The 27,064-nt window shown below is 33.2% G+C and overlaps 1 protein-coding gene across 3 annotated transcripts in view; it reads right to left on the minus strand.

Moving 5' to 3' along the window:
* Window positions 1-135: 135 nt before the first annotated feature.
* RAB5A (RAB5A, member RAS oncogene family) overlaps window positions 136-27,064 on the minus strand; it is a 31,424-nt gene continuing 4,495 nt past the window's right edge. For 2 of the 3 annotated variants that reach the window (XM_039836780.1, XM_039836781.1), the window contains exons 3-6: window positions 6,721-6,872; window positions 6,293-6,415; window positions 4,732-4,825; window positions 136-1,559 (exon numbers count right to left, since the gene is read on the minus strand). In XM_039836780.1, coding sequence (XP_039692714.1) covers window positions 1,444-1,559; window positions 4,732-4,825; window positions 6,293-6,415; window positions 6,721-6,872 — 485 coding nt within the window. In that variant the 3' untranslated portion in view covers window positions 136-1,443. Of the gene's footprint in view, window positions 1,560-4,731; window positions 4,826-6,292; window positions 6,416-6,720; window positions 6,873-24,987; window positions 25,263-27,064 lie in introns of those variants that run through there. The other variant, XM_039836779.1, reaches the window with a different exon arrangement.

The raw sequence follows: 27,064 nt of genomic DNA on the forward strand, positions 1-27,064 counted from the left end.
TTAGGATAGTATATCAATATCACAGAAATCATTTCTAAGAATGTAGTAAAGAAAATACAAAAGCGGACTCTGGATTACATAATACTATTTATATATGTTCACTGTTCCATGCCAAAAAAAGAGAAAAACCAGTACTTGCTTTTTATACCACTTTATTCCAACCTGAGCACCTCAATATAAAACTAAACACTGGTGAACTGTTTTCCTTACTAATTCTGAATTACTGTAAATGTACAAGTTCTGCTAGCATTTCAACACTTAAATAGATTAAATCATCTCTGATACATGGTAGATTTCATATAATGAAAATACCTAAAACAATTAGTGCAATGTACTGAACTGATTGAAATAAAATGAACTTTGGAAAACAAGGCTGCAAAACTGTTACTAACATATTGCAATACTTATGTTACAAATTACCGGTACATTGTTTGTTTATGGTTCTAGCCGCATAGGAACAACTGAGGCCCCTTCTGTTCAAAGAGGGCAAGAAGGAAAAACATTAGCTGTTTTAATAACTGTACATTTTGTATACCTTTAAGCAACTCTTAAATATTACAGAAAAGTAAACATATGGAGACTACAATGCGGTACCCTATTTACAGTACAGCTGAAGATCAAATTTAAAATAATCAGGTCTGAATGTACATAATTGTTAGTGCATTGACTATATTAAGTCCGAAGGGAATAAAATCCTCTTCCCTGCCCCGAAATGACAAAACCTATGTAATGGCCAGCAGTGATTAAACAGAAATCACAGACACTTGGTTTGTTTCACTTCTGTGGAAGAGCTTACGTTTGAAGGGAACACTACCCATTAAGATGCATTTATCAGTTTTCATATTCTTAAAACAAGACAGGGTTACACTTTATTTTATTTTTACCTCATTTAAAAAAATAACAAGACTGGCTACAATTTAGATGCCACTAATGTTCATTTCCCCCTGGAAGATGTGGGACTGTCTTCTTGTGGCTAATTTGCTAAAATGTGGAATGTACACTTTAAATATGGATATTAAGAGAAATTACTGTAGCTAAGCATAATATCTTTAGAACCTGCTTCTAAAAAATGAATATTTTTGAAAAGCTCAATTATTTTAAGTCCAAATCTTTTTCATAGAACAGGATGGTTAACTGTGGGTTCGGATAGTCATTTGTCTATATCCCTGGAGATGAGAAATGATTCCCCCTAACCTTCCAAGGAAATAAGTGTACACACAGCTCTTCTTTCCCCCTTCTACTGCTGAAACATTTGTCAGAGGGTCACATGCATGTTATTAAAAATTAAGTTCAAAACACTTAAAATAATTCTGTATTAGAAACTTGAATCTATCATAAGTCTCTTCTTTTTAGAAGTCATACTGAGCTGGTTAAATGCTCCAATTCCACTGTTATTGACATTTAGGAAGCAGAAGAATATTCCAGCTAGTTCAAACTGGAGGTTTAGTTACTACAACACTGACTCCTAGTTGGCTGCGTGGGTTCAGTAAGGTCTACTCCTCTTCCCCTGGCAGAATTTGCTCCTGGATTCTGTGGTTCATTCTTTGGCAACTTTTTAGCTGAGAGATAAATAATTAAAACACAATTAGAATATTCATATCACAATTACTTTCATCTGCTTACTTATAATCTTCCTTTCCATTTAGGTATTATCTCAAAGTATCACATAACCATATGTTCATTCTTTTCAAATGCTTATTGAGTATCTATTAAATACCAAAACATTGGGCATAGTCCTTAGAGAGTTTAGTGGGTTGAGGGAAGGGTAAAATGGGGACCAGGTGTTGACACGCATAAAAACTTAAGTTGATTAAAGCTATATTTAATTCTTCATATAGATATACTTAATATCGGAAAAGTTGTAATTTCATAATCATTAATACTTCTATTATTTAAAGAAAATCTAAGTTAATAAAGATGACGGCCAGCCAATACATTTATAAAGAAGTTGAGCTTGTATCAATGTCATCTCGACTGTGATAAACACTTTTTGGAACAAGTCAGTATATAAACAAATACCATCATCCCAGCAGCACTTTTCCTCTATTGTGTAATGTAATTATTACCCCAGATCACGAAAAATCATATCTCCTATTTTCTTTCTGGCTTTCAGAGATTTTACCCTTCAAACATCTACCATTTCCCCCTCTCTTATGGCTAACTGAGAAATCTAATTGGATTCACCAATAGCTCTAATATAAGTGCAATTGTTCCTGTGGCTCTCTCAAAAAATTATTTCCCAATTTTGAGTCAGATGAGTATGGCTTTCCACATCTGAACAAAGCCCCTCAATCAGCAGTTATGGCTTTAGCTCTGCTAAGGTCTGTACAACTAATGCTGTTCTCTGGAGCATGGCTCTCAAAGGTCTTCGATGTTCTTGCTTCACTAAATATTAAACACCTCTAAGAGTACAGACTGTAAGGATGGCTAGACACACTGGTCTCTATTAACCTTGGGATAAACTACTATGGTAAGACTCTAACTTAACCTTAGCCTTGGCTCAGTTTACACAAAAGCTGAATATGCTCTACTTCAAAATCTGAATGTCTAGTTGTGTTTTAGGTCTTTTATCCTTTGTTATAAAACTCCACATCGGTATTAATTATCGTTAGAATTCTGGATGCTGGGCTAGGCAATGGATCTAGGAGCCAGGAGCACCGAGGTTTGGGAAGAAAAGTCATCACTTTGAGCCACTTCTCTAGGAATTGCTCTAGGGATGGTAATATTAACAGTAATAAAATGGTAAATTTCCAGTCAACTGTAAACTTTATTACAATTAATATCAAGTTCTGTTTTGAGTGTTCATTTCTCCCCTTAGCATAATTTTCCAAGGGTTTTCTGTAATTAAGAGATGAGTGAAAAGGAAATAAACTGGAATAAAGAACTTTTACAATCTATTGGTTAATTTTTACTGTGAAGACATTTCTGGGATCTCAAAAGACATTGATTTCTACCTCATACCTTACTGAGTGTTACAAAAGTGAAGCTGCTGCTTTCTGTTTTTTATGTGGATAACCGCAGCTTACCAATTTGTCCCTAAATTGATTTGGATTGTGAGAAGCTAAAAATCTTAGATCAAGTTAATAAAGGTGCGTCAAGAAAGAAGACACTCAAGACCTTATAAAATTAAAAGCAGATGATAAATTTACTGTAGACTTTCTTCTATGAAATAAGTGTACTCCCTTTGGGAAGTCATCACATGTAAAAATATGAGTGTACTGTGTGATTTATTTAAGTTATTAATCTGGCAAAAGAAATAGAAAAGCCACAATTCAATTTACACTTGAGATTTCTTTCATGAAAAAAAAAAAAACATTTTAATTTTAGAAAAATAAATGAACACTCTAATATTCTGACGAGAAAAATGACCTTACTAGCACATCTGAATAAAAAAATACAAATTAAATAAAGCCCATCTGGTAGTCTTAATACCATCAGAAAGTTTTAAAGTTCAGTATGATTTGAGGGACCAATTACTTCGTTTCCTGTTAACTTTTCAGATGTGGTTCTGGGTATAATCTGCCCATTTATAAAAAGAGCATACTGTTGCTCAATCCTTCACAACTGTTCTAGTATTTCTCTAATAACTCCAAGCCTGAATTTCTCAGGAAAATATTTTACACAAAAAAGAGGCAAGTTTTTTCCTAAATAAGACACCACTGAACTCTCACCTAGTGAAAGATATTGAGACAGTACTTGCAGCTTTTACTGAGTTTCCTTTAGCCTCTGAATCAGCTCTTAACAGACTTCAATATAAAAGAAGATTTTTTATTTGGGCATAGGAATGTGGATACCCAGTTAATAACCACTGCTGTGTAATAAAAGATGTTATGGGACAAGAAGAGTACCTGCACATGAATAGTGTGGAGGCAGAAAACTGAGAACGTTAAGTAGATTCTTCCCATAAAATCTGTACCTTAAAACTACTGGAAGGAGGTTGGGGGTCAATAAAAATACTTTTGTTATTGAAAAAAGGAAACTTCCTTAAATCCATTTCAACTTCATTACCTAGAATCAAACACTAAGGAACAGCAAACATCTTCAATTGAAAGTACCTTAAAGAAAGGTAAGAGGGCTATGTAGGATCAAATGACAATTGAGGCCCTACAAAGCATGGATGTTTTGCTTTCCCTTTCTCTCTGTGCCTCGTGCTTTGAAACTTTCTCCATTACAATATTTACATTAAAATAATCTATACATCTGTATACAAATGTATCATGTACTTTTCTGTGTTATTTGCCAATAATGATTTAAAAGGAACTTGAAAAACAAAAATAGTGCTCTGTTTAGAGAAAAGGACAGATGAAAATAGTTATAGATCAGTGAGAAAGAAATCTCATTATATCTACATGTTGCATTGAAAAATACTGCTCCGAGTTTTCTTCCTTTTATATAAAAAGTATAACCTAATAGAAATATACATTTACCCAAATTTCTCAGTGAAATCTTTACTGCTTGAACTATCAGCTCAAAGTCCAGGTTTTTAAATCACTTAGAAGAAACTAAACTGCAAGTATTACAACCTAATAGGTAATAATCTTTCAAATTTAATATGACTAAGTAATGCTTGGTGGAAGAGATCTAAAGTAGTTGTAGAATCATTATAAGAAAAACATACACCAAAAAACCCCCAAAGAAAAAGAAAGAAAATCCAAGAATTTAAAGAGTCAAACCAAATAGCCCCAGTGTAACTTTTGCCTATATTTATTGTTGAAAAAAAGTTAACCTTACCTATTGCCATGAATATTTCATTTACATTCATTGATGTTTTAGCTGATGTCTCCATGAATAATAAACTGTTGTCATCTGCATAGGACTGTGCTTCCTGTTTATAGAACAAAAAAGTGATATATCCTTTGCATATACTAACCTGCCTTATTTTTTGTTATAGAAAAAAAAAAGACTTCCTTATTACTACTCCAACTTAATTATCTATAACTGACAACAATTATCATTAAAGGTAAAATAAAGGTAAGAGCGCTGTGTAAGACATGGTTAATTTTCTTTTTGCCTTAACTTCCTGTACTATCTCATTCTTATTAATCTAGTCTCACATTAAATCTGCTTTCAAATGACAATTTCTGGGGGTAGGGGAAAATTTACCCAATTTTAAATATAAAACTCTCTTTAACCGCTATGGCATATCCTACTTATGCTCATTATTTGCAATGAGGTCAAAGGGAAACTAAACACCTAACACTGGCTTCCCTCATATTTAATTCTAAATGACTTCTAAAAGCAACATTTAATTTTGAGTACATCATGAATCATTCCTTTGAAAATTATATCACTATTCTACATTTTTTCTCATGCTTTAGTTTACATGTATTATTGCCTTTGATCCTCAAAGCTGTTGTGAAGAGCAATCAATTATCTTTCTAATTTAACAAGGAAAAAAATGATGTCCTTCTGAACTGTTACATGACAGAGTAACTTTTGACTAGAATTTAAGAGCTCTATCTACCATTCTATGCTCAGAAGGTAACTATCTTAGAAAGAGTAATAATTACTATACCCCAGCTGCTTGTCACCAGAATTAAATGAAACCACATGTGCAACATGCTCAGCTTACTACCTAATGGTGCAAGAACTACTCCCTTTCTCTTAGTCCATGTTCTTTCCATCTACAGTCATCATCAAAAAAGATAATTTCCCATCACCAATATTATATATATGCATAATGGCCACAACCAAATTTCTTTGGTAGAGAAGCTAGAGAACAGGAGAACAGGATAAGTTTTAAAATGTCTAACTAAAGACATTTGCTTTGCTTTAACTGACTGTATTTTATTTTACAGCAAAGAATATTCCTAATTAACTATATTAGATAACATTTTTTGAGCCTGGATTTTTTGAGCCTTTATTTTTTAAGGCCCTTTTAAGAACAAGTACGAGTATAGATTTATGTGTACAACAAATATCTAGGTATATGTGTGTATGTCTATGTGTGTTGATATTTATATATTATTAGATAAATAGAAAAAGGTTAAGAAGGGTAGGAGGCAATTGGCTTTTACTTATTTCTGCACTATCTGTAAACATTTGCTTATTTTGTAATTGTTTAGGTCAACAAAATCTGAACTAATTTATATAAATTACATTTACATAAAGAAATTTAAAAATTCAGGTTTATCATGAGAAGCATTTTATTACATATAGTATATCACATTTGTTTAATAAATTTGTGTTTTCTATTATTTGCATGGTTTTAAAATTATAACTATAGTTCACATGTGGATACAGAAGAAAAGTTTACAATAAATATGTGCCTTCAAAGTTAAATTCAACATACCTGGAAATCAACAGCTCTTTTATTTGCAAGGTCAGCCTTGTTTCCTGATAAAGCTATTACAATGTTAGGACTGGCTTGCCTTTGAAGTTCTTTAACCCAATTTTTGGCTCTGGCAAAGGACTCCTGGGAAACAAAGAAACAGCTATTTTGAGGCACAGGCTCAAAAAATGGTTAAGGAGCGTCTTTGTGAGACAAGGCTTTTAAGATTGCCCAATGGGACTCTTGGAAAGAAATTCTTAAAACTATTGTATTATTTAAGACACTTTCATCTTACTTTTTTTAAAATCAGCTTTTCCAACTCATAAAAGCATTGGCAGAAATATCATGCTTGGGCTATCAAAAAGCTTTAAAAAAAACTTTAATCAAAATTCTGAATATCAAAAATGGATATTCAAACTAGTTTCATTATAGTATACACTTCTACTTACCTCATTTGTGATATCATATACAACTATGGCTGCTTGTGCTCCTCTGTAGTACATTGGTGCTAGGCTATGGTATCGTTCTTGACCAGCTGTATCCCATATTTCAAACTTTACTGTTGTGTCATCAAGACATACAGTTTGGGTCAGAAAAGCAGCTGAAAAAAAAAAAAGGCTGCAATAAGTTTATCATTTCCCCCTGATTATTTTCATAATACAGAAAATATCTGATATAGTGTGTACCTACAGTTAATGGTGGTTTTGAATACTTGCAAGATCTGTGCTTCAAAGCTGGATATATATATATATGTATGCTTATATATAAGACCTTCATAATAAAATCACAGATCGAAAGCTTCTTATACATTCTTAAGAAGTTTGTTATAATAAATAAGTTTAATAATTTTTTAAATTGTCTTATAAATTACAAATTTAAAACTGTAACAGTCTACGGCCATGCCACGCTGAATGTGTCCAATCTCATCTGATCTCAGAAGCTAAGCAAGGTTGGGCCTGGTTAGTACTTGGATGGGAGAACCCTAGGAATACAGGTGCTAGGGTGCATTAAAAAAAAAAAAAGAAATAAAACTGTAAAACAAGAAGAAATATATTTGTTGATATTCTTGAAAAAATGGGGGGTGGGAAGGAATCAGCATACCTATCAACTACCACCTACACTGCCAAACCATGCCCCCTGCTCCGTTTCTTCTGGTTTTGATTGGCGTACTCTGGGGATTTAGTCCCAGTCCATTACCACCAAATTAATATTTTTCTTATGATTATTCCTTTAAAACATTATACTTTAATTTTTATAATCCTTATTACCGCAACCTAGACTCAATTTGTCAATTCAAGTCAATATTAACTTTATTTCTTTCATTCCTTGCCATAAGGATTTTTCGAATTTGTATTTTTTTACCTTTTTACAGATTTTAATTTTAACAATAAAGTATCATTTGATAAGGTTTTTTGCTTTTAAAATTAAGATGCTGCTATTAAATCTTGCGAAGTATTATTGTATCGCTTATTTCTGAACTGCTTCTTCTATTATACTTCTAGAACACTAGAAGTAAAATATCTATTATAATTCTCTTGGCTCTAGGAATAAACATCAGTAAAGACAATGCAATGGTAATTTATGAAAAACAAATCAATTTATAATCAAGTGAAATGAACTTTAAAATATCAAATGTTAAGAGTAAATGTCTAAGCATAGATAGCTGCACTAAAGATAACTTATGAACAAGATCCACACATAGCCATTTTCTGCAGCATGTTGGCAAACAGCAACTACACTTTACAGTTCCTTTCCTTCACTAACTTTGATAGTTAAACTCCTGCTGCTCTGTTAAGTTGGTATGTTCCTCTCTTATACTTTCAGCTCAAGGTGTGGTATTTGACTCTTCCCAAATTGTCATGGGATTCAGTTACTAAAATTTTCTAAAACTCTGTTCTATTTTGCAAGAAAATAATCCATTTCTGTAAATTGTAGCAGTTTATCTGGTGGTGTCAATCTTTTATAAGGGATTCACTAGTTAATATGAAATGTGCTGAATAAGCCAAGTCTAATTAGATATACCTCTTTTATATTAAATATAACATTTATTTTTCATGCTATTTATATTAGGTCAACTGGTTGCTAGCAATTTTGCAAACATTATCATTGGAAATGTATTTTGAACCACATTCTAATGAATATTTCTGTGAACTTACAAGTGTAGTCCTACTTAAATATATTCTAATTCATCAAACTTCTTTTACCATATAAAATATCCATTTTCTAAAATCCTGTATCTATGGTAAAGGATACCAAGAAAGCACTGTCACTTTTTCACTTTCATGAAAGGCTTTCCTGTAGAATCAAAAAATATTTTTGAACACTTAAAATTAAGCCTCTAAGAAGACAGTACTCCTTTTTTAATAAAAGGAAAAAAAGGAAAGGAATGGATCATAAAATATAAGCCTTTTCTCAAGAATAGTTTGATGCCACTTGAAAAAAACTGGGCTATAATTTGCAATTCAGACTTTGTTTTCTCTTTTCTATATGACCACAAAGTATACTGGTAGTACAAACGTTAATTTACACTTCCATAAGTCAACTCTGGGCTCAGGGAAATATTAATGTTGCCTTAAAGGAAATGTGATCTGATTCTCAAACCAGATAAATATATCACGAAAGGCTACTAACTTTTTATAAATACATGAACAAAAATGACAAATAAAATACAAAGAAATGCCAACAAATACATTAAGAAAACAGCTTATGACCAAATAGATTCTTTCACAAAGCTATTATACCAGTAAGCTAAAAAAGAAAACCACATATTGTTTAAATAAATTACAAAAGGGTGTTAGAGTCGATATCCATTTCTAATAAACACAGAAGATTTTTTCTTAAAATTTATCAAGTGTCCATTCCGCCCTTAAGCCTGAAATCAGCATTCTGCTTAACAGCAAAGCTCTTAGGCAGCCTCTAAATCTAGAAATCAAACAAAAATGCCCACCATCACCATTATTTAACATCATTTTGAATGTCCATATAATGATAAAGGTAATAAGTTACTGGAAAGAGACATCATTTGGAAGAGAAAAGAGTGGAATGAAAATCCAAAGGCATCAGCTAAAATAAAGCAGATAATAATGAGTTCTTAAATTGGCTAAAACAAATCAAAGTCAACAGCCTTACCGTACACTGGCAATAACCAGGTTTTCATTGTTATGCTGAGAATGGATCCCAATCATGTTAACAAAGAGCAAGAACAATCAATTCACTCAACTTTTCTTAGAAACCATTTTTCATCTCACCCTATTTGGTAGCTCCTACTTCGATGCTCCCAGACTTCCCTGCTGCACTAACATGTTTCACACTTATCTTTGAAAAAAATTAATATTATCTTTTTCTTCTCTTACACTAGTACTTCCATGAGAAATTACTATTAGTTATTCTCCTCCATACTTAACATCTAATATAAATCCCAGTTCACATAAATGTTCAAAATGTTTGCTAAAAGAGGTTCATTTAAGGTATATGGCACTATTTGGGGGTTATTTTAGCTACTGTTTGAATAGACAGTTCCCAAATGTGAAAAAAATTGACATTTCAAAAGGCCTCTATTCAAGTTATTACATAATACAGTCTCAAACGAAATACCATCAATATCTTTTTAACAGTAACATTCTGTTGTTGTTCTAGTGGTATGATAGAGCATAATTTTGGGGAAGGATAAAAAGACCAATATTAGAGGCCAAGGGAATGAGTTTTAGGGTACATCAAAAACACATTAAAACAAGTGTTGTAGTGCCATGAGGGCAAATACTATAGGAAGAGAATCACCCAGTATTATTATAGACATTATGTATCACAAGACTATCACGATTCCCCAAAGTTCTCAAGTTTTCAAATACTACTACAGCATTTAATTTCCCCAATAAAATTCAGTGAAGTACAGCTGACACCTTCAAATCCTTAGAGCTTCTAAAAAGACATTAGTTATTTACAAAGTTATAAAAACAAATTCTGACACTCAAAATATAAACTACTACATAAATACTGTAGCAACATTAACCAACCACAAACTTACCTGAATCTGCAAAACCACTTTAATATATCCAAAACGTCTATTTTCTGGCTAAGAACCATCACTTTCTTAGACCTCTTCATTTTCTCTTCACTTCCATCACCAGCACTAGCAGTTGGTTTTCTTTTCGGGCTCATATTTCACAAAGAAACAGCTTTTATCACTTCGAGAGTTACTGTGTACGCGACGACAAGTAGAGAAAAACAAAGCTGCGTTGAGATGCGGGTGCTGGCCTGTCTAAAAGGCTCCCTCTTTGAGCTAAATGATCAGTTCCTCCTATTTGCAAGCCTGGCAGCAAGCAAATAACATTTCAGTCTCAGCAAAACTACAAATTACTGAATCAGAGACCTTGGGGTCAGCTGAGAATACCTCAAACTGTAAATGTTAAATCTGCAAATATCAAAGGCCTATAATGTGTAAGACTTTAATAAATTATAAGCAAGGAGAAAACACTACAATAAGAGCAAGGGAAAGAATATCCAAATCGATAGCATTAACCAAAAGCTAACAACTCAGGAAAAAAGTTTAACAACTGATTCCACATGAATTAAACAGAAGGGTGAAAAAGAAAAACCAAAGAACCAGTATCACCCCAACCCTCAACTTATCATTTATCACATTTTAAATGAAGAAGTACTTTATTATAATTGACCAAAAATCCTGTAATATGACTATCAGGTTTGATTACATAAAACTCGGAGACTTTAGGTTTGCAAAACATGTGTCAAACACAGAGGAGAACATATATAGAAAAATTTCTACAATGAATGTTAAGATATTAACTTTTAATACGTGGAAAGCTCATATATATCTTATGAAAATCTCCAAAAGCATCAAGGATAAGAGTGTAAAGAAAATCCACAGAAAAAGTCAGTATCACTAGTATCAAGTTTATCTCCTTACTAAAAAAAACAAAACAAAAACAAAAACAAAAACCCCACAAAACGTGGCAGAAACAACCATGGCTGGTGATACTATATAATTGTTTTTTTGGAAATAATTTTGTCAACCGGGTAAAGCCATGAAAATGCTGATACTTGTTAACCTATTATATCATGGAATCTCCAAAAGATGGCATGGGGGAGGGGGAATAAGAGAGTAGGGAGAACAAATCTTTATGCTAAAAGAATTTTTATATTAAATAACTGGAAGCAACCTAAATGTATAAATGAAGAGACACTGGTAGCTTGGTAAGTATGAAATAACAATTAAATTAAAAGTGGTTATAAAATGACCTATTTAATTGCCTAAAAAGTGAACAAAAACAAATTCTCGGTAAGAATAAGGTCCATCAACATAAAAACGAGTAGAAAAGCACAAAAGAAACTAAAATAATAGTAGTATCTCCCATAGTTGAATCATAACTGAATTTTCTCCCTTATGTAAAATTTTCAGAAGTGGTGATTTGAGGCCCTATTAAAACTAAAAGAATATAAACTGCTAGAGAGGGGAAGGGCCTTGTTCAAGATCTCAGTAGATCAGGAGCTTGTGGTCATCAAATTCAAGCTAAAGATTGTTTGGAAGTGATGCACTGGGGAAGCAAAGGTTTTTAGGGCCAAGGAATTCAATAAATAAATTCAATGGATTTGGATCAAACTTCAAAATGATTATCCGATCAGGAATAAGGATGGCAGGAATTAACTAAATGACATCAAGAACCAGGTACCAAAGTTATCAGTGAAGGTAGAAGTTAGTATTCTGGGAAAATGAGTATCAACAGCAGTAGTCTAATACAATACATTTTCTCAGAGAGATGACACCACTGACTTCAGAATAAAATTGTACACAAACGAATATGTGAATGGTTCAGAGCTGAAAACGGGCAAAATAAAAACTAAGGCCATTTTAATTTCCCATTAAAATTGTATATGTATATATGCGGGAGTACCCAGTAGATTATGGCAGCAAAGACGACCAGTATTAAGGGAAATTATTTCGATAAATATGAGGAAGAGAAAAAAGGGGATAAAAATAGATTAGGGCACAGAGAAAGCATATACACATGACTAAACCCAAATAAAAAATATCCCAAATACCTGGCAACAAGGTAAAAATTTGCTATTTAATATACAGAAAATGGCAACATTCTCCCAAATAAATTCATCTTATGAGATGATCTATAAATATCAGTCATGTAAGACTAATTCTTAAAAATCAATGAGCATCTGGTAAGGGATTGATATGAGACTATATAAAGAACACTTACAATGCAACAACACAAAAAACCCAAACAACCCAATTTAAAAATGGGCAAAGGACTTCATTAGACATTTCTCCAAAGAGGACATATGAATGGTCAAGAAGCACTTGAAAAGATGCTCAACATCACTAAATCATTAGGAAAATGCAAATCAATATGATAGAGTTACCACTTCACACCTATCAGGAAAGCTATTACCAAAATAATAGAAAACAAGAGTTGGCAAGGATGTGGAGAAATTGGAACCCTTGTGTATATGTGGTAGGAACATAAAATGGTATAGCTGCTATGGAAAATGGTATAGAGACTCTTCAAAAATATTAAACATAAAATTGGCAGATGATCCAGTAATTCCACTTCTGGATATACCCAAAAGATGTGAAAGCAGGGACTTGAATAGATATTTGTACACCAATGTTTGCAGCAGCATCATTTACAACAGTAAAAGGTAGAAGAAACCTAATAATCCAACAAAGGATAAATGGATAAGCAAAATGTGGTATTATACATGATGAAATATTATCTTGCCTAAAAAAGGAAGTAAATTCTGACACACTGCAATTTAGATGAACGTTGATGACATGCTAAGTGAAATAAGCCAGCCACAGAAAGACAAATAATGTATAATTCCTATTACACGAGGTTCCCAGAATAGCCAAATTTATAGAAAGTAGAACTGTATTTGCCATGGGCAGGGGTAGGTGGAAAATGGGAAGTTATTGTTTGGGTAGAGTTTTCACTGGAAAAAGATGAAAAAGTTCTAAAGATAGACAGCAGTGAAAGTTGTACAACGTAAATGTACTTAATGCCACAGACCAGTAACCACTTAAAAATGGTTAAAACTGTAAATTTTATATTATGCATATTTTGTCACAACAAAAATAATTCAGCAACATCTAAATAATCATTATCAAATGAACTGCAATCATGGGAAATATTAATTATACATAAAGAAGAGTCCATGAAATTAAGCACAATAAGGTAAAGATTAAGAATCATTTCTCTAACATTGTAAGACTAATTCATGTAATTTTTTCAGAAATAATCCAAGAGTAACAGAAGTCTTTTTTTATCTATCATAACTTGCCAGTTACCCTAAAAGGTCACTCAACTCTCTTAAGGTAATTCGCTAACCAGAATAAAAGCTAGTCACATGCCATCAATTGAACATTGTCATACTAGTATTTCTGATAGCACATCAATGTACATTGTTTTAAAATTAAGCCTGAGGAGTGAGTTTGGTTATTATGTAGTGCCCCAAACCTGATCATCCTAGAATGAACTGATAAAACCAGTATTTGAACCTTCAAGGCTAAGAGCCTATGGCACAAAGGCACAATCTCTATAAAAGTCTTTACTCGCTAGATTAGATTGATCTAACAAGGATGTAACAAATACTGAATTGGGAAGCAGAATGAAGGTACACATTGTAAAGAGGAATGGTGAAGAGATGGGAGAAAGGGAGAGGTTGTTACAATTAGTTATCAGACTACTATAGGAAAGAGGCATAAGAACTACACAAATTAAATATTAAACCAGGTTGTATTCAGAGCCTGCTACCTGTTGCTAGACATGGGAAACCTGACTGATGAGCATAAAGCAAGACCACGGGGAACCTACAGAAAGACTACTACTAATATTGCTAATCACTACTCTCCCATGCCTTTAACACTGCATATCCATATCCTGAAGGGAAAAGATATAAAACTGAATTCCTTGAACACTCGGAGTCTCTCATTCTGTCTTTGAGAGGAAACCATGTCTGCGTGTGGAGCATTATTCCTTTCCTTATAACATTTCCTTCTGTCTCCAACTCTGGCTTGTGCTTGAATTCTTTCCAGGGTGTAGTCAAGGACCCTCTCCCTTGGTTTAGGGCTTGAGTCCCCACTCGGGGGAATCAGCCCTGTCCTGCATCAAGACAATGTTCCCCCCAAAATATCAACATAGAAAAAAGATAATAAAATTAACTTTAAGGGATATATGTCTATAAAAGACATTTTACCTATGGACAATAGATACTTTATTATGTAGTTTAAATAGTTTTAAATTCCTATAGTGTGCAAGGAAAATGACTTCTGGTTTCTGGTTCTACATGTAAGTTTAGAAGTCACCACTTCATCCTGACAAGCTGAACAAACTAAAAATCAATAACTCTTCTTAGATATGTAAGAGAAGTGAGGTCACAAGGTAATCTGTTGTCCTCAAAACTGGAGAGAGACAGGTGGATACAGAAAATCACATCTCAGAGCAGAAATCCAAACCAACTGACAAACTGCTGGAGATTAAGTGTGAACAAGTTTGAGTTAAAAATTCCAGGGTAACACAGTTATAGGGGGCCGCCATGCTTTTGTGAGTTTTACCTCCAGGAACTTAACCAGGTTCTCACATTTTTGCTAAACATAACAAAAATTCTCTCATGCTTCTGGCAGGGGGAAGGGAAAAGGTCTCATTTTGAAATAACTCAGACCACTCTATTTTTCTTAACAAGGCCTGCCCTCAAGAGCAACTAGTTTATCTGAGCATAACCTGCTGGGGTGTTATCAGAGTCTGACCTGGGGAAAGTAATACCCAACTCCAGCCAACTCTAGCCTTTCATGTGGGGAAGGGAAATATCTAACTCTAGTCCACTCTGGCTATCCGGTACCATCTAAGGGATGGAGGGTGGAAAGAGAAACTGACAAACACTTTGTGAAGTTCACTGTCCAGACACATAGGTTCACTAAAAGACAGACTTAATCATAAGACTATAGAACGTTTCTCCTCCCAACTCTCCACATTACTAAATGCCTATTTACAACAGCTGTTTTTATCCACTACATCATATCCAGCTAGTACGAAAAATTACAAGGCATACTAAAAGGCAAAACACAGTTTGAAGTGACAGAGCAAGCTTCAGAACCAGACAAAGGGGTGTTAGAATGATCAGACTGGAAATTTAATAAGGGCTCTAATGGCTAAAGAATACAGCATGCAAGAATACGTGCACAGTGTCAGCAAAAGAGATGGAAATCTTAAGGAAACAAACAAACAAAAAATGCGAGATCAAAACCACTGTAACAAATGGAAGAATGCATTTGATGGACTTAGAAGATTGGACATAGCTGAGCGAAGAATCTCAGGCCTTGAGAACATATCAATAAAAATCTCCACAACTGAAACAGAGGGAGAACAAAGACTGAAAAAATAGAACAGAATATCCAAGGACTGTGGAACAACTACAAAAGGTACAATGTATTCATAACGGGAATACCAGAAGAAAGAATGGAAAAGAAATATGTGAAACAAGTGACTGAGAATTTCCCCAAATTAATATCAGACACTAACCTACAAATCCAGGAAGCTGAGAGAACATCAAGAAAAATATCTATGCTTAGGCATATCGTTTTCGAACTATAGAAGATCAAAGATAATGTCCAGGCTATTTTGCAAAGAACGCTTCCTTCTCCCTTCTTAGTATTACCCCTTCTCCTTTTGGTTCAAGAACCCAGCACTTAATGTTTCCCAGACCTTAAGGGAATCTCCCAGACCTTTAAAACATCAGTGGCCTTGAAAGTGACTCTTTAATACTAGCAATAAGCCTATCTAGTAAGTGAACTCAAAAGTTCTAATATCTGAGAATTTTACAACATAGGAACGAAAAGGGGCATATTAAAGAAGGGAGAAGAGGCAGGGAAGACTCTAACCCCAGAGTAACAGTCACAAGAAACCTGTAGTATCAGAACACAATTATCTGTGCCAAGTAATGCCCAAAGAAATTGGGCGTAGCTCTAAGGGAGGAAAAAAAGTGATGGGAAGACTGAAATCCTTTTGATCTCACAATAATTAAATTATTTTTGGTTCAGTAACCACATCTAGAATTTGGTCTTACAGAAGTAAGCCCAGAGGGGAAAAAATTCCATGAAAATATCCATTAGATGATTACCTTAAACAGCAAACAAAAAAATAAACATTAAATGTTCAATAATAAGGGTACAGTTAAAAAATAAGGTAAGATTACCGGTTATTAAAATAAATATGAATACAATCCAGATAGTGAGAAATATCATTAATAAATGAAATGGAATACAATGGTATTACTATTATAAATGAGCCTATATAAATATATCATGAAGTTATAAATAGTTCACAGAGAAAGGAATCACCATGGGCTCTAAAAATATGAAAAGATCTTTGACCTTGCTCATAATATGGGAAAAATGCACATAAAAAAAGCAGAGATCAATGCATATAAGGAGAGTAAAGATCTACAAGTATAATACCTTGAGTTAGTAAAGTAGAGTAATAGGTATTCTGTGCATTGCTGGCTGGAGGGCAGTCTGGAAATATTTATTAGGATTACAAATGTATATAATCTTTGACAAAACAATGAATGTCTAGGATTTTATACTACAGAAATACTTGGAATATGTGAGAAATCACTATGAATTATTCACTGCAGCACTTAACAGCCAAAAATATAAAACAATGTGCAAATCCACAACTAGAGAACTGATTATATATTAAACATAATCCGTGCAATGGAATACTGCTGCAGCCAAGAAAAATAAGGACACTCTTAATGACATGGATAGATCGTTGGCAAATTGTATTTTCCAAGATAGCTGCAACAAAATTTCCCACAATGCATTCTTCTTACAGCACGACACTGACACACCTTCCTCAAATCTGTAGGAGTCTGTGACCAGAACATAATTGAAGCTACCTATGTGACTTCTCGGGCTAGGTCATTTTAAAAGGCCACCCAGCTTCCATCTGGTCCTTTTGGGACGTTCATTCTTGAATCTAGCCATCATACTGGGAAAAATTACAAGCCAGGTGCTGAGGCCCCAAACAACAGTCAGCCTCAGCTGCCAGATATAATGAAATGATTCTAGTCCAGCACTGATTATAACCCATGAGAGATTAGAAAACCACCTACTAAGTCCACTCAACTCCAACAACCATGATATAATAAAAAGGTTTTTTTTTTTTAAATTACTAAGTTTTGGGGTCATTTATTTCTGAGCAACAGATAACTGTAATAGTATTAAAGTGAAAAATAAGGTTTACTACAGTAGGCCTAATATGTTTCAAATTGCATAAAAGGAGAAATACACAGATTTGACTATAATAGTAACTTTGCAAGAATATGCAACAAAGTAACATTGTCTCTGGGGAAAAGAACTGAGTGGGGTAAGAGAAGATGGGAGGGAGACTTCAATGTCAACTGTTTAAATTTTGACTCACAAGACAAAATTAATGAAAAAGTAATAAAAATTAAAAACAAGATGCATGTGGATGGCGTAAAATGAACACAGTGGTGGTAATTCTGGAATATGGGTTATTTGAATTTTTATTTCAAGATATTTTCACATTGTTTTCCTTACAGTGATATGTAAAGGGCTCCATATATCAAGCACTACACGTTTTACAACAGAATGCTTATGTTATGCTTACCCTAACTCTAACTTTGAACCAGTTTTTCTAGTCTAATGGTTCTTGAGCAATTTGGGAAAACAGAAGGAAAAAAGACATACACACAAAATCAATCCCGAATACAGGTAGCACTGAAGAAAGCTTTGTCTTCGATCTCAGCTGTCACTTAGCTGTAAAAACTCTGGCAAATCACTGCTGTTGACCAGTTTCATCTATAAAATTAGTATTTCCTCATATAGCCATGGTAAGGTCCAGATGAGACTTGTGAAAATGCTCTGACTGCATCACATAACATATAACCATTAAAAAATTATGAACTATCTTAAAATTACCCTATTATTTTCTAGAAGTCTAAAATTTACAAATTACTTATGAATGCGACAGATAAGAGTTACCATTCCCTAAATTCAAACCCTTTGATATTAAAGTAACTTTTGTGTCAAGGTACATTCATGTTATACCTCAAATAAAATTGATATCGACTAAGTAGAATACCTTCTAGCTCTAGTTTTGTGCAAAGATAACTATTTTTTGACTGAGAAATGCTGAAGGTGTACAATAATTATATAGGGACTAGATGCCTACAACATCAGATTACTCTCTTCTTTTTGAGTCCGAAGAGTATTTTCAACTGTGGAAACAGGCTAAAAAATAATCCATAAAAGACTCCTTCCTCATCCTGCTTCTAGCCTGCCTCCACTATATTACACCTTGAAAAAAGGATGAATGCTGTTCACTAACACTTACTTCAAATATAGGTATACCCAGGAGATATTGAGAGCTCTGTTCCAGACCATTACAATAAAGCAAGTCGTTATATTAAGACGAAATATGCCTGTATCCTGTTTTGCAACTTTTGTAAACTATAAGGATGTTTACTCATTTCCGAAATTCAGTAACATTCTCATCTCGAGGAATTTAGTAATTTGATGGCTAGAGCTAACAAAAGGCTCAATGATTCCAAATGATGTTATCCTATAATAAATTAATTCAACAGGCATAATAATCAAGACTGCGTATAAGTAACATCACATTAGTGTTAGACCCAAAGGGGAAAAAGAACATTTTTCAAACACGAAGCTTCTTGTATTTTTAAAAGCCAGAATTTACTGTATTAAGAGCAAATTTTAAAAAAAGCTTCCCACCCCACCACACCCCTTGACTATTAGTCAAAACCAAGTGTCTTTCATGTCCCTCTCTATGAAAAAGGTCAATTATATAGAAACCTTAAATATTCAGAAGAGTCAAGAATAGGAAGGTAGCAAAAATAGACTGAAAGCACACAAAATGGATGTCAGAAAGTCCATGCACCAAAACTTGTGCAAAATTATAGACTTCTTTAGTAAGTAACTTAGAATACACTTCTTTATGTGTATTCTTGTGAGATATAGATAATAAATGACAACAAGAAGATCAGTTGGAAATTTAGGCTTAATTTAACAAGTAGTATGTAATACCACTTTTCATTACCTTAAGTGTACTCAATCTGTCTCCCATACTAAACCATGAGGTCATCTTTGATTTCTAGTACTTAGTACAGTGTTAAAAGTTTGGTAAATTTGTTGAGTAAATGAACTTTAAAGAAGCTTAATAATCTTATTTCCCAGTAGATAGCAGACTAAAAGCAGCAAATCAGTGCACCAAGAGAGGCAGTCACTGTAGTTAGAGCTAACTGGCAAAATCATTCTATCAAACAGCTTTGAACACTTCAGCAGCACCAAAGGACATCAATAAATTAAGACAAGGTAAAAACTGATGTTCATGATCCCAAAATGTGAAATAAATTTTAAGAAGGGAAACAAAGAGGTTAAATTGTATTGTGTTGTTTAATGTGGAGAGTATATACTTTTAAATAGCAAGTTGTATCTAGAAGAATTCTTATTTAGTTCAGTGTACTCATTTTACAAACGTGTAACAGGGCTCACATGTTTATATAACTAGAATCAAGCTTACTGTCTCCGAATTCACAGCAATGTTAAACTAGCCATATATGATAACATTTTAATCTAGGATGCTGGAGAATAACAGATATTAAGACTATTAAATTTTTTTTAGGTTATAACTGGTACAAATTGATATGTCAACTCTCTACCAACTTCTATGATAACATAACCTATTTCGAATACTGAGTATGTATTTTCTAAAAGAAAATTATATTATGCATAAATATAATATTCTTTCACTTGAAACCAAATGATTAACTTCCACAAATTCTAACTCTTGGTGTATTAGAAAGAACAATGTATATTTCAAAAAAAAAAAAAAAAAAAATCATTTTTCTCATGAATCAAAAACCATATACTGGTAATCTGTCTTTAGGTCTTCTGTCCTTCCTCAAAAGTGCTTTTAATTGAAAACAATGTACAGATGCAAAAAGATAAAGGTGCATATTATAATTATACAAACAAGTCTTTCTGAAGGCTAACAAGTGAAGGGCAATAGAAGAAAGCCACTGCAGGAAAAACATGAGTTATTCAGATATAAATTTTCTGGCTGGTGTTTATTTCTCAGTTTAGGAAGTGACTTTAATATCTGCATACATGTAGTACTCTATTTAACTGTGTAATTTATTCTGAGAAAACATCCACAAACAACTTAGTTAATGCGGGTGGCATACATTTAATGTAATATACATGATTAACCAGTTTTGTGAAAACCAGTAAGTGGGGAAAAAATTAGTAAGAATTAGCATACAGAATTTTAAGAAACTTAGTTGTAAATACTCATGTTATCTACTTGAACAAATCTACAAGAACTTCATTATTAGGAAAACTCAAATTTAGAAAGCACTTGCTTATAAAATTTTTCTCTTATTTGTTCTTATAAATTTCAATGAGAAACTATTTTCTAAGAGAAGAACATCTGGACATAAAATTCTTGAACACTGTTAAATTCTAAACAAATGCTATGCATTAGGTAGAACAGTCATGATTCCGAAATAATGCTATGTCATGACAGTATAACAAAACTATCATCAGTGATAAAAATGACTCAGCCAAAATTAAGTGGTGATGGTAGTGGAAACAGCTAACATTTAATTAGCATTTTACTGTGCTAGGCATTGTACTAAAAAATTTATATGCACTTGCATTTAATCTTTACAAAAAATCTTTTAAGTTAGGTACTATTAATTCCATTTCATGGGAGAAGGAAAATAAAGTTAGGTGTGACTTGCTTAAGATCATGCAGCTGGTACATACTAAAGCTAGAATTTAAAATCAAATAATGTAGCTAGAGTCCCCCACTTTAGCTGTAATACCTGACTCGAGACAAATAAAGTAAAACGACGAAAGGCTGTGTTAATAATAACTTTGAAACCAGCCTTGTTTCTCTTAATTTTAACAATAATTTCTTTCCCTATTAGATGTCTTGGGGTATAAACAGAGAAACAAGTTCTGCTAGCCTCTTAGAGGAATTTGGATGTATGTTAAATGTAGAAGGGAGCAGCACTGGTACAGATGATTGAAAACTAGAATACACTTAACTCCTTTCCTAGATACAAGGCAGAGAGTGTCCTTGATGGGACAGAGAAGGACCATGCTCTTTTTTAAGGAGGCCTAGCAGGTTACTTTTCATAGAAAGGGATTCCCATACAAAGAGATTCAGGTGATATGTGGTGTAACCAGCACACAATAATTGTAATTCTCAAGCTGAAAGTTGAATAAACAGTATTTTTAAAAATTCTACTAAAACCACAGTTTAAAAAAATAGAAAAGCAATTATTCCATTGTGGGAGACCAACATTAGTGTAAACGTAATATTGACTACTCAGAACACAGAAAGCAGTGGTTCTCAAACTTTAGCATGCATCAGAATCATCTGGAAGATGTGTTAAAACTTAAAAGATTACTGGTTCCACTCCAGTGTTCTGTTTCAATATAGGAGTATGCATTTTCAGCAAGTTTCCAGGTAATGCAGCTGCTTCTTGAACAGGTTAACACTCTTTATGAGAACTACTGCTCTAAACTAAAGCTCAGAAATTATAGTACCAGGGAGAAAAATGTCAATATTCTCATGTACAGTTCTATATACTAAATCTGATAGCACATAAAACACTTGATGATTAGTGCATACAAAATTAAACTGTGATATCAAATATCTATCTCTCAAAAGAAAAAAAAGGCTGAATGACTGCATGCTATTTCATTGTATATTCTGTAAAACATTACAGAATGTTTTACGTTTTGCCTTATACCGAGGATTCATTTATTTATAAATATCATATAAATGCCTTTTTAAAAACAAATACTGCTTTTTTTTTTTGATGAAATACTCACTAGAAATATTTAAATTCTCCAAGTATCCAAAGTGAAAAATGCCAGCTCTATCATCCAAAAGTATTTACAGAAGAGCTATTGAGCCTCCAGATGAGACTGCAAGTAAAGAAGATAACTCTCTGAGCATAATGCTCCTTGCTAGCATTCTGGGCTAGACAAATAAGATGATAAATGTCATATAGACTTTAAACCTCTACCAATAAACTAGACCCTCGAAAAGTCGTAAACACACTACCTACCTAGCTAATCTCATTGTAAGTGCTATAGGGTCGAGGCACAGGGGTGCGGGGTATGGTGAGACAACATGGATTCTTAAATCAAGCTATCATGCTTAGAAAGAACCACACAAACTAAAGAAACTTTGATATTCTTGATGAATACAAGGTTCTAGAATACACAAATTCAAGAGTGCGGCATCTGATTTCCACCTTAAAGCACAATGAAACAGAGATGAAAATTTGAGTTCAGGCCATAACTAATGTTACTAGATAAAAATGGTCAGGTAAAAGATAAAGAACAGATAAATGTAAAACATATGGCCAGGTTCATTTGTCAGATAACTGTTATCACACATCAGCCAAAACACAAATACATATTACTTTCAAGTTAAGGACCTTTGATGTTGATCAGTAGATAGCTCAAACCTTGAAATTCTTGAATGCTTAGAATCTACTATAGTTCCTAAGGGTGAAGAGCTGTTAGCAAAGAGCATGAAAGAACAGTGCTCACTATGTAAAAATATCCGATCAACATATCTTAAACCTTAAACTTACAGAATGTTTTACGTTAATTATACCTTAAAAAAAAATGCCCAAAAAACCAAAAAAGTGCTCACAGCTGTAATAATGGCACTGTTATATCTTCTGAAGATATTGTGTTCACAGTGAAAAAGTATCCAACAGTCAATAACTGAAATTTGAATGTAAATTCTTTTTAAAGTTGGTTTTAAAAGTCAGATTTAATCTGTACAAATAGAAAATATTAGAGGCTTTACACATAGGAATAAAAAACCTTTTAAAAAATTCATTAATAAAATGTAGACAATATAAATTATATATATACATACACACATATCAGAGGATATGGATACTTATAATGCACTGCTATGGGGTTAAATGTTTCTTTTAAATGTCCTTAAAGTATCATTAAGAAAAAATACAGTTAGAAGATGATTAGAGTATCCAAAACAAAAAACAAAAAAATTCTATTCGGAGGCTCCTCAGGCTTCAGTAAACTTTTTCCAGGAATTACTATTCTTTACTATAGTACTTCAGTGTTTTTATTATTTTAATATGTAGTGTAAAGTGGAGGAGGGTAGCATATTGCAAGTCCCAAACCTACTTGGCCAGGTAGTTAGCGTGGAATTCATACGTACTTTGGGAAATGCTGCCACTGACAAGCATTTGCCAAGGAAATAGTTATGGTAACTTTATGCACCAGTTTATGGTGGGTAGATATGACCTAGCCGTCTTTAAAGCTCTTCCTATCATGTGGGCCCGCTAGGTTTGGCCCAATTTGCTTTCTGGAGGAGGCTAAACCTTGAGAGGTATCATTTCATCACTAAACAAGACATATACATCTACTGAAAAAGAAACCACAAAAAACGTATACTACATTGTTCATTAAACTTTTAAAAATACCAAGATTTTCTGACTCAAAATAACAGCTCCATGATATGGACTACATTTTGTGATGCTCACCCATTATAAAAAACATAAAACACTAAAATGATATAACACTGTAACATGATTACACAAACATAAGAGGGTGACAAATTCTAACGAACTGCTGAGACTATTAAAGTGGAAACAGCACTTATCTACTATATTTCTTATGTGTAGGGAAAAGCCAAGAGGTAGTAGAGTTCTGTAATTTCTCCTACTGGAAGAGACTATGAATAAAATTCTCAAGCATACTTACTTGAGAACATCCACTAGGCACAGCATAAAATTATGCTTCAGAGAGATGGATTCTAAGAAGCTGCTACATGCTAGTATCTTAGATCTTTTAAAAGTTCGACTATTTAAATGTATGACATTAAAATAAATTTATACCTGAAAAAAAAAAAATACCCTTTGCAAAATATTGTGAATCTTATTAAAGCTGTCTTCTATCCCCAATTCTGAACTGTTAGTTGCCTCCTCTTTATTCTGCATCTTACTTTCCCCTCATCTTGGTCCTACCAAAACCAAGGCATGTAGTTCTTACTTCTTCCCCCTCTTTCATCTTTCTCTGCAGGTCCCATTTTCCTTTCATGTCCCTCTCCATTAATCACTCACTTTTTCTTTTCCCTCACCCTAGGAGCACTCTTAAATAAAGTTAATAAAATTTAATGAATTTTACAAATTAGGATAATTTTCAAAAAATTCAATTATTTAGAATTAGATTTTTAAGGTTAACCCTTTTACTATTTATTCTCACTAATTTCATCATTCTAAAGTCAATATAATTCAGCACACACTTGTATTAATTTGAGGATGCTTCTAATCATTATCAAGAAATAGATACCAAATCAAATCTTATTACTTGAGACACTAATTCCACTCATGTTTACATCTGCATTTTAGATTCCATACAACTACCTTGGGGATAACCAGGAAATCGAAATGTAAAAAAATCAAGGTAAACAAAAAATCAAGGTAAATTTTAACAAAAATCAAGGTAAATTTTAAAGCTTGAGGTCTGCTAACAGCTCTTTTCTTCGGTGACCTATTTAATTATTTATCATCACACAACTGGAACTGCAAAGCCTTTTGTGCCAATGTATGATTCAATTAAATGAAGGGAAAAAAGAAAATCTCACCCCCGATGGTACTCTCTTGAAATTCATGAAACTGGCCTTTCACAAAACGAAGCACTAGGCTTGATTTGCCAACAGCAGACTCTCCCAGAAGTACTAGTTTGAACTGGCATATTTTATTTCCAGTATTTGGCCCATTGGGTCTTGTTGCTCCTCGATTAGCCATGTCCAAATTTGAAAGAAGTCCCGAATTTCAGTCTTTTAAATTAACTTCCAGGATGCAAGGTGTCAATTTTTTTCTTTCTGGAGGTAAAGAAACCTATAAAGAAACAAATACGAAGTAATTAAATATCCGAATCAGTAAAACGAATCTAATATTAAAATTTACTTTAGTAAATTTTGACTATATTATTGTATGACAATTATAACCTCTATTGGACACTAAATGCCATTTAGTTTACTATACTACCTTTGTAAAGAAATAGTGTAAAGGCATAAGATTTGAGCCTAAAATCATGCTGTAATTTTCAGGGCTTTTTAAAAAGCTAACCTTTATTTAAAAACTCATCTTTCTGCTAGGTAGTTTTACGTATTTAACACAGCCACTCAACAATTATAAAGTTAGAGTATTACAATCCTTAAAAATGAGGAAACAGGCAGAGAGGTTAAGTAACTTAATTGAGGTCACATAGTTTCTATGACAGAGCTGAGTTTCAAACCTAGGCAACCTGAGAGGGGACTCAAGAGTTCGAGTTCTGGAACCACATGTATGGGTTAAAATAGTTTTAAGGAAAATTAAGTTAATAATTGGAATGGATCTGCTCTTAGACCAGATCCTAGAATGTAAAAGCTCAATAAATGTTGGCTATTGTTATTTAAAGGTCTCTGTTAAAATTTACATGGTTTTGTTTAATTAATGGTAATTCTGGAGCAACAAATGTTTTAAGGCTCCCAAGTTTGTGTGTCTAATAGCTAAAAGACTTGAAACTGTTTCCTCATGTGCTCAAGTACATCATACATGGAAGTGTTAACAGTAGTGGTTTTCCTTACGGTGAGTTTATTAGTATCTTACTATACTTTTCTGGAGTTTTTGGGCTATCAATTAAATACATCATTATTTTCTACTTAATACATTTGGAAAAAACTAGCCTAAATGGCAACTTTTATGTCTTCTTATCTAATAACGCTAATTTTTAATCTCAAAGAAATTAGTAAACATTTAAAGAACTCTTTCCCAATCCAGTCACAAAGCAATCTTAAGTTTTTTCCCATCTTTAACCAAAATCCGATCATGTGCTTACTAATATTAAACCTGATGATTCCTTCCTTAAAAATTACTATTACATTTCATTTAGGTACCTCATAAGAAATTTGCCTCCTCCATGAAATAGTTTACATAAGAACTCTCTTGACAATTCATTCACATATCCAAGAGACCTTACATTCGAGACAATAAAATCACCTCTGCCTTATAAAAACAGCACCTCTGAAGAGTTTGTAATTTTTAGTTATACATGGTTAAATATTTACAGATGAAATGTCAGAACTGCTTCCAAACAATGGGGATGTAAATAAAACAAGACTGGCCATAAGAAAATCGAAGGTAGGTGATAGTTTCTTATACTATTTTCCCTACTTCTGTGTCTTTAAAAATTTTTTTCAAAAATAAAAAAATGCTCCAACCAGCACATCTACCCTCCTAACCTCCCTAAAAACATACCAGATTTGGGGGCTTTATTCTGGCTGGCTATATCAATTTCTGCTGGAGATATATCTTTCATTTACAAGTCTCTATTTCCAGGGTACCTAACTTACATAGTTGCTGTGAGAATTAAATGAGAGCATATATATAAAAAATCTCTAACACAGTGACTAACACATAGTAGGGACTGAAAACTGGCAAAGAGGCCTTTTGATGAGATAATGACCAAATATCAATAGAATGCCATGTAGACTGAAAAAGTGACAACACACCTTCAAATATTATACACAAAAGCAATTGAAACTGAAATACTTTACAATCGTCAGATTATCAAACAGCAAATTAAATTAATCATCAAGAACAGCATGCTCTGAACTTTCATGGTACTTCCAAAATTTCAGGAATAACATCAGATTCCCATTAAAAAAAAAAAAAAAA

The sequence above is a fragment of the Pteropus medius genome, unplaced genomic scaffold (assembly GCF_902729225.1).
Source record: "Pteropus medius unplaced genomic scaffold, Ma_sr-lr_union100, whole genome shotgun sequence".
NCBI lineage: Eukaryota > Metazoa > Chordata > Mammalia > Chiroptera > Pteropodidae > Pteropus > Pteropus medius.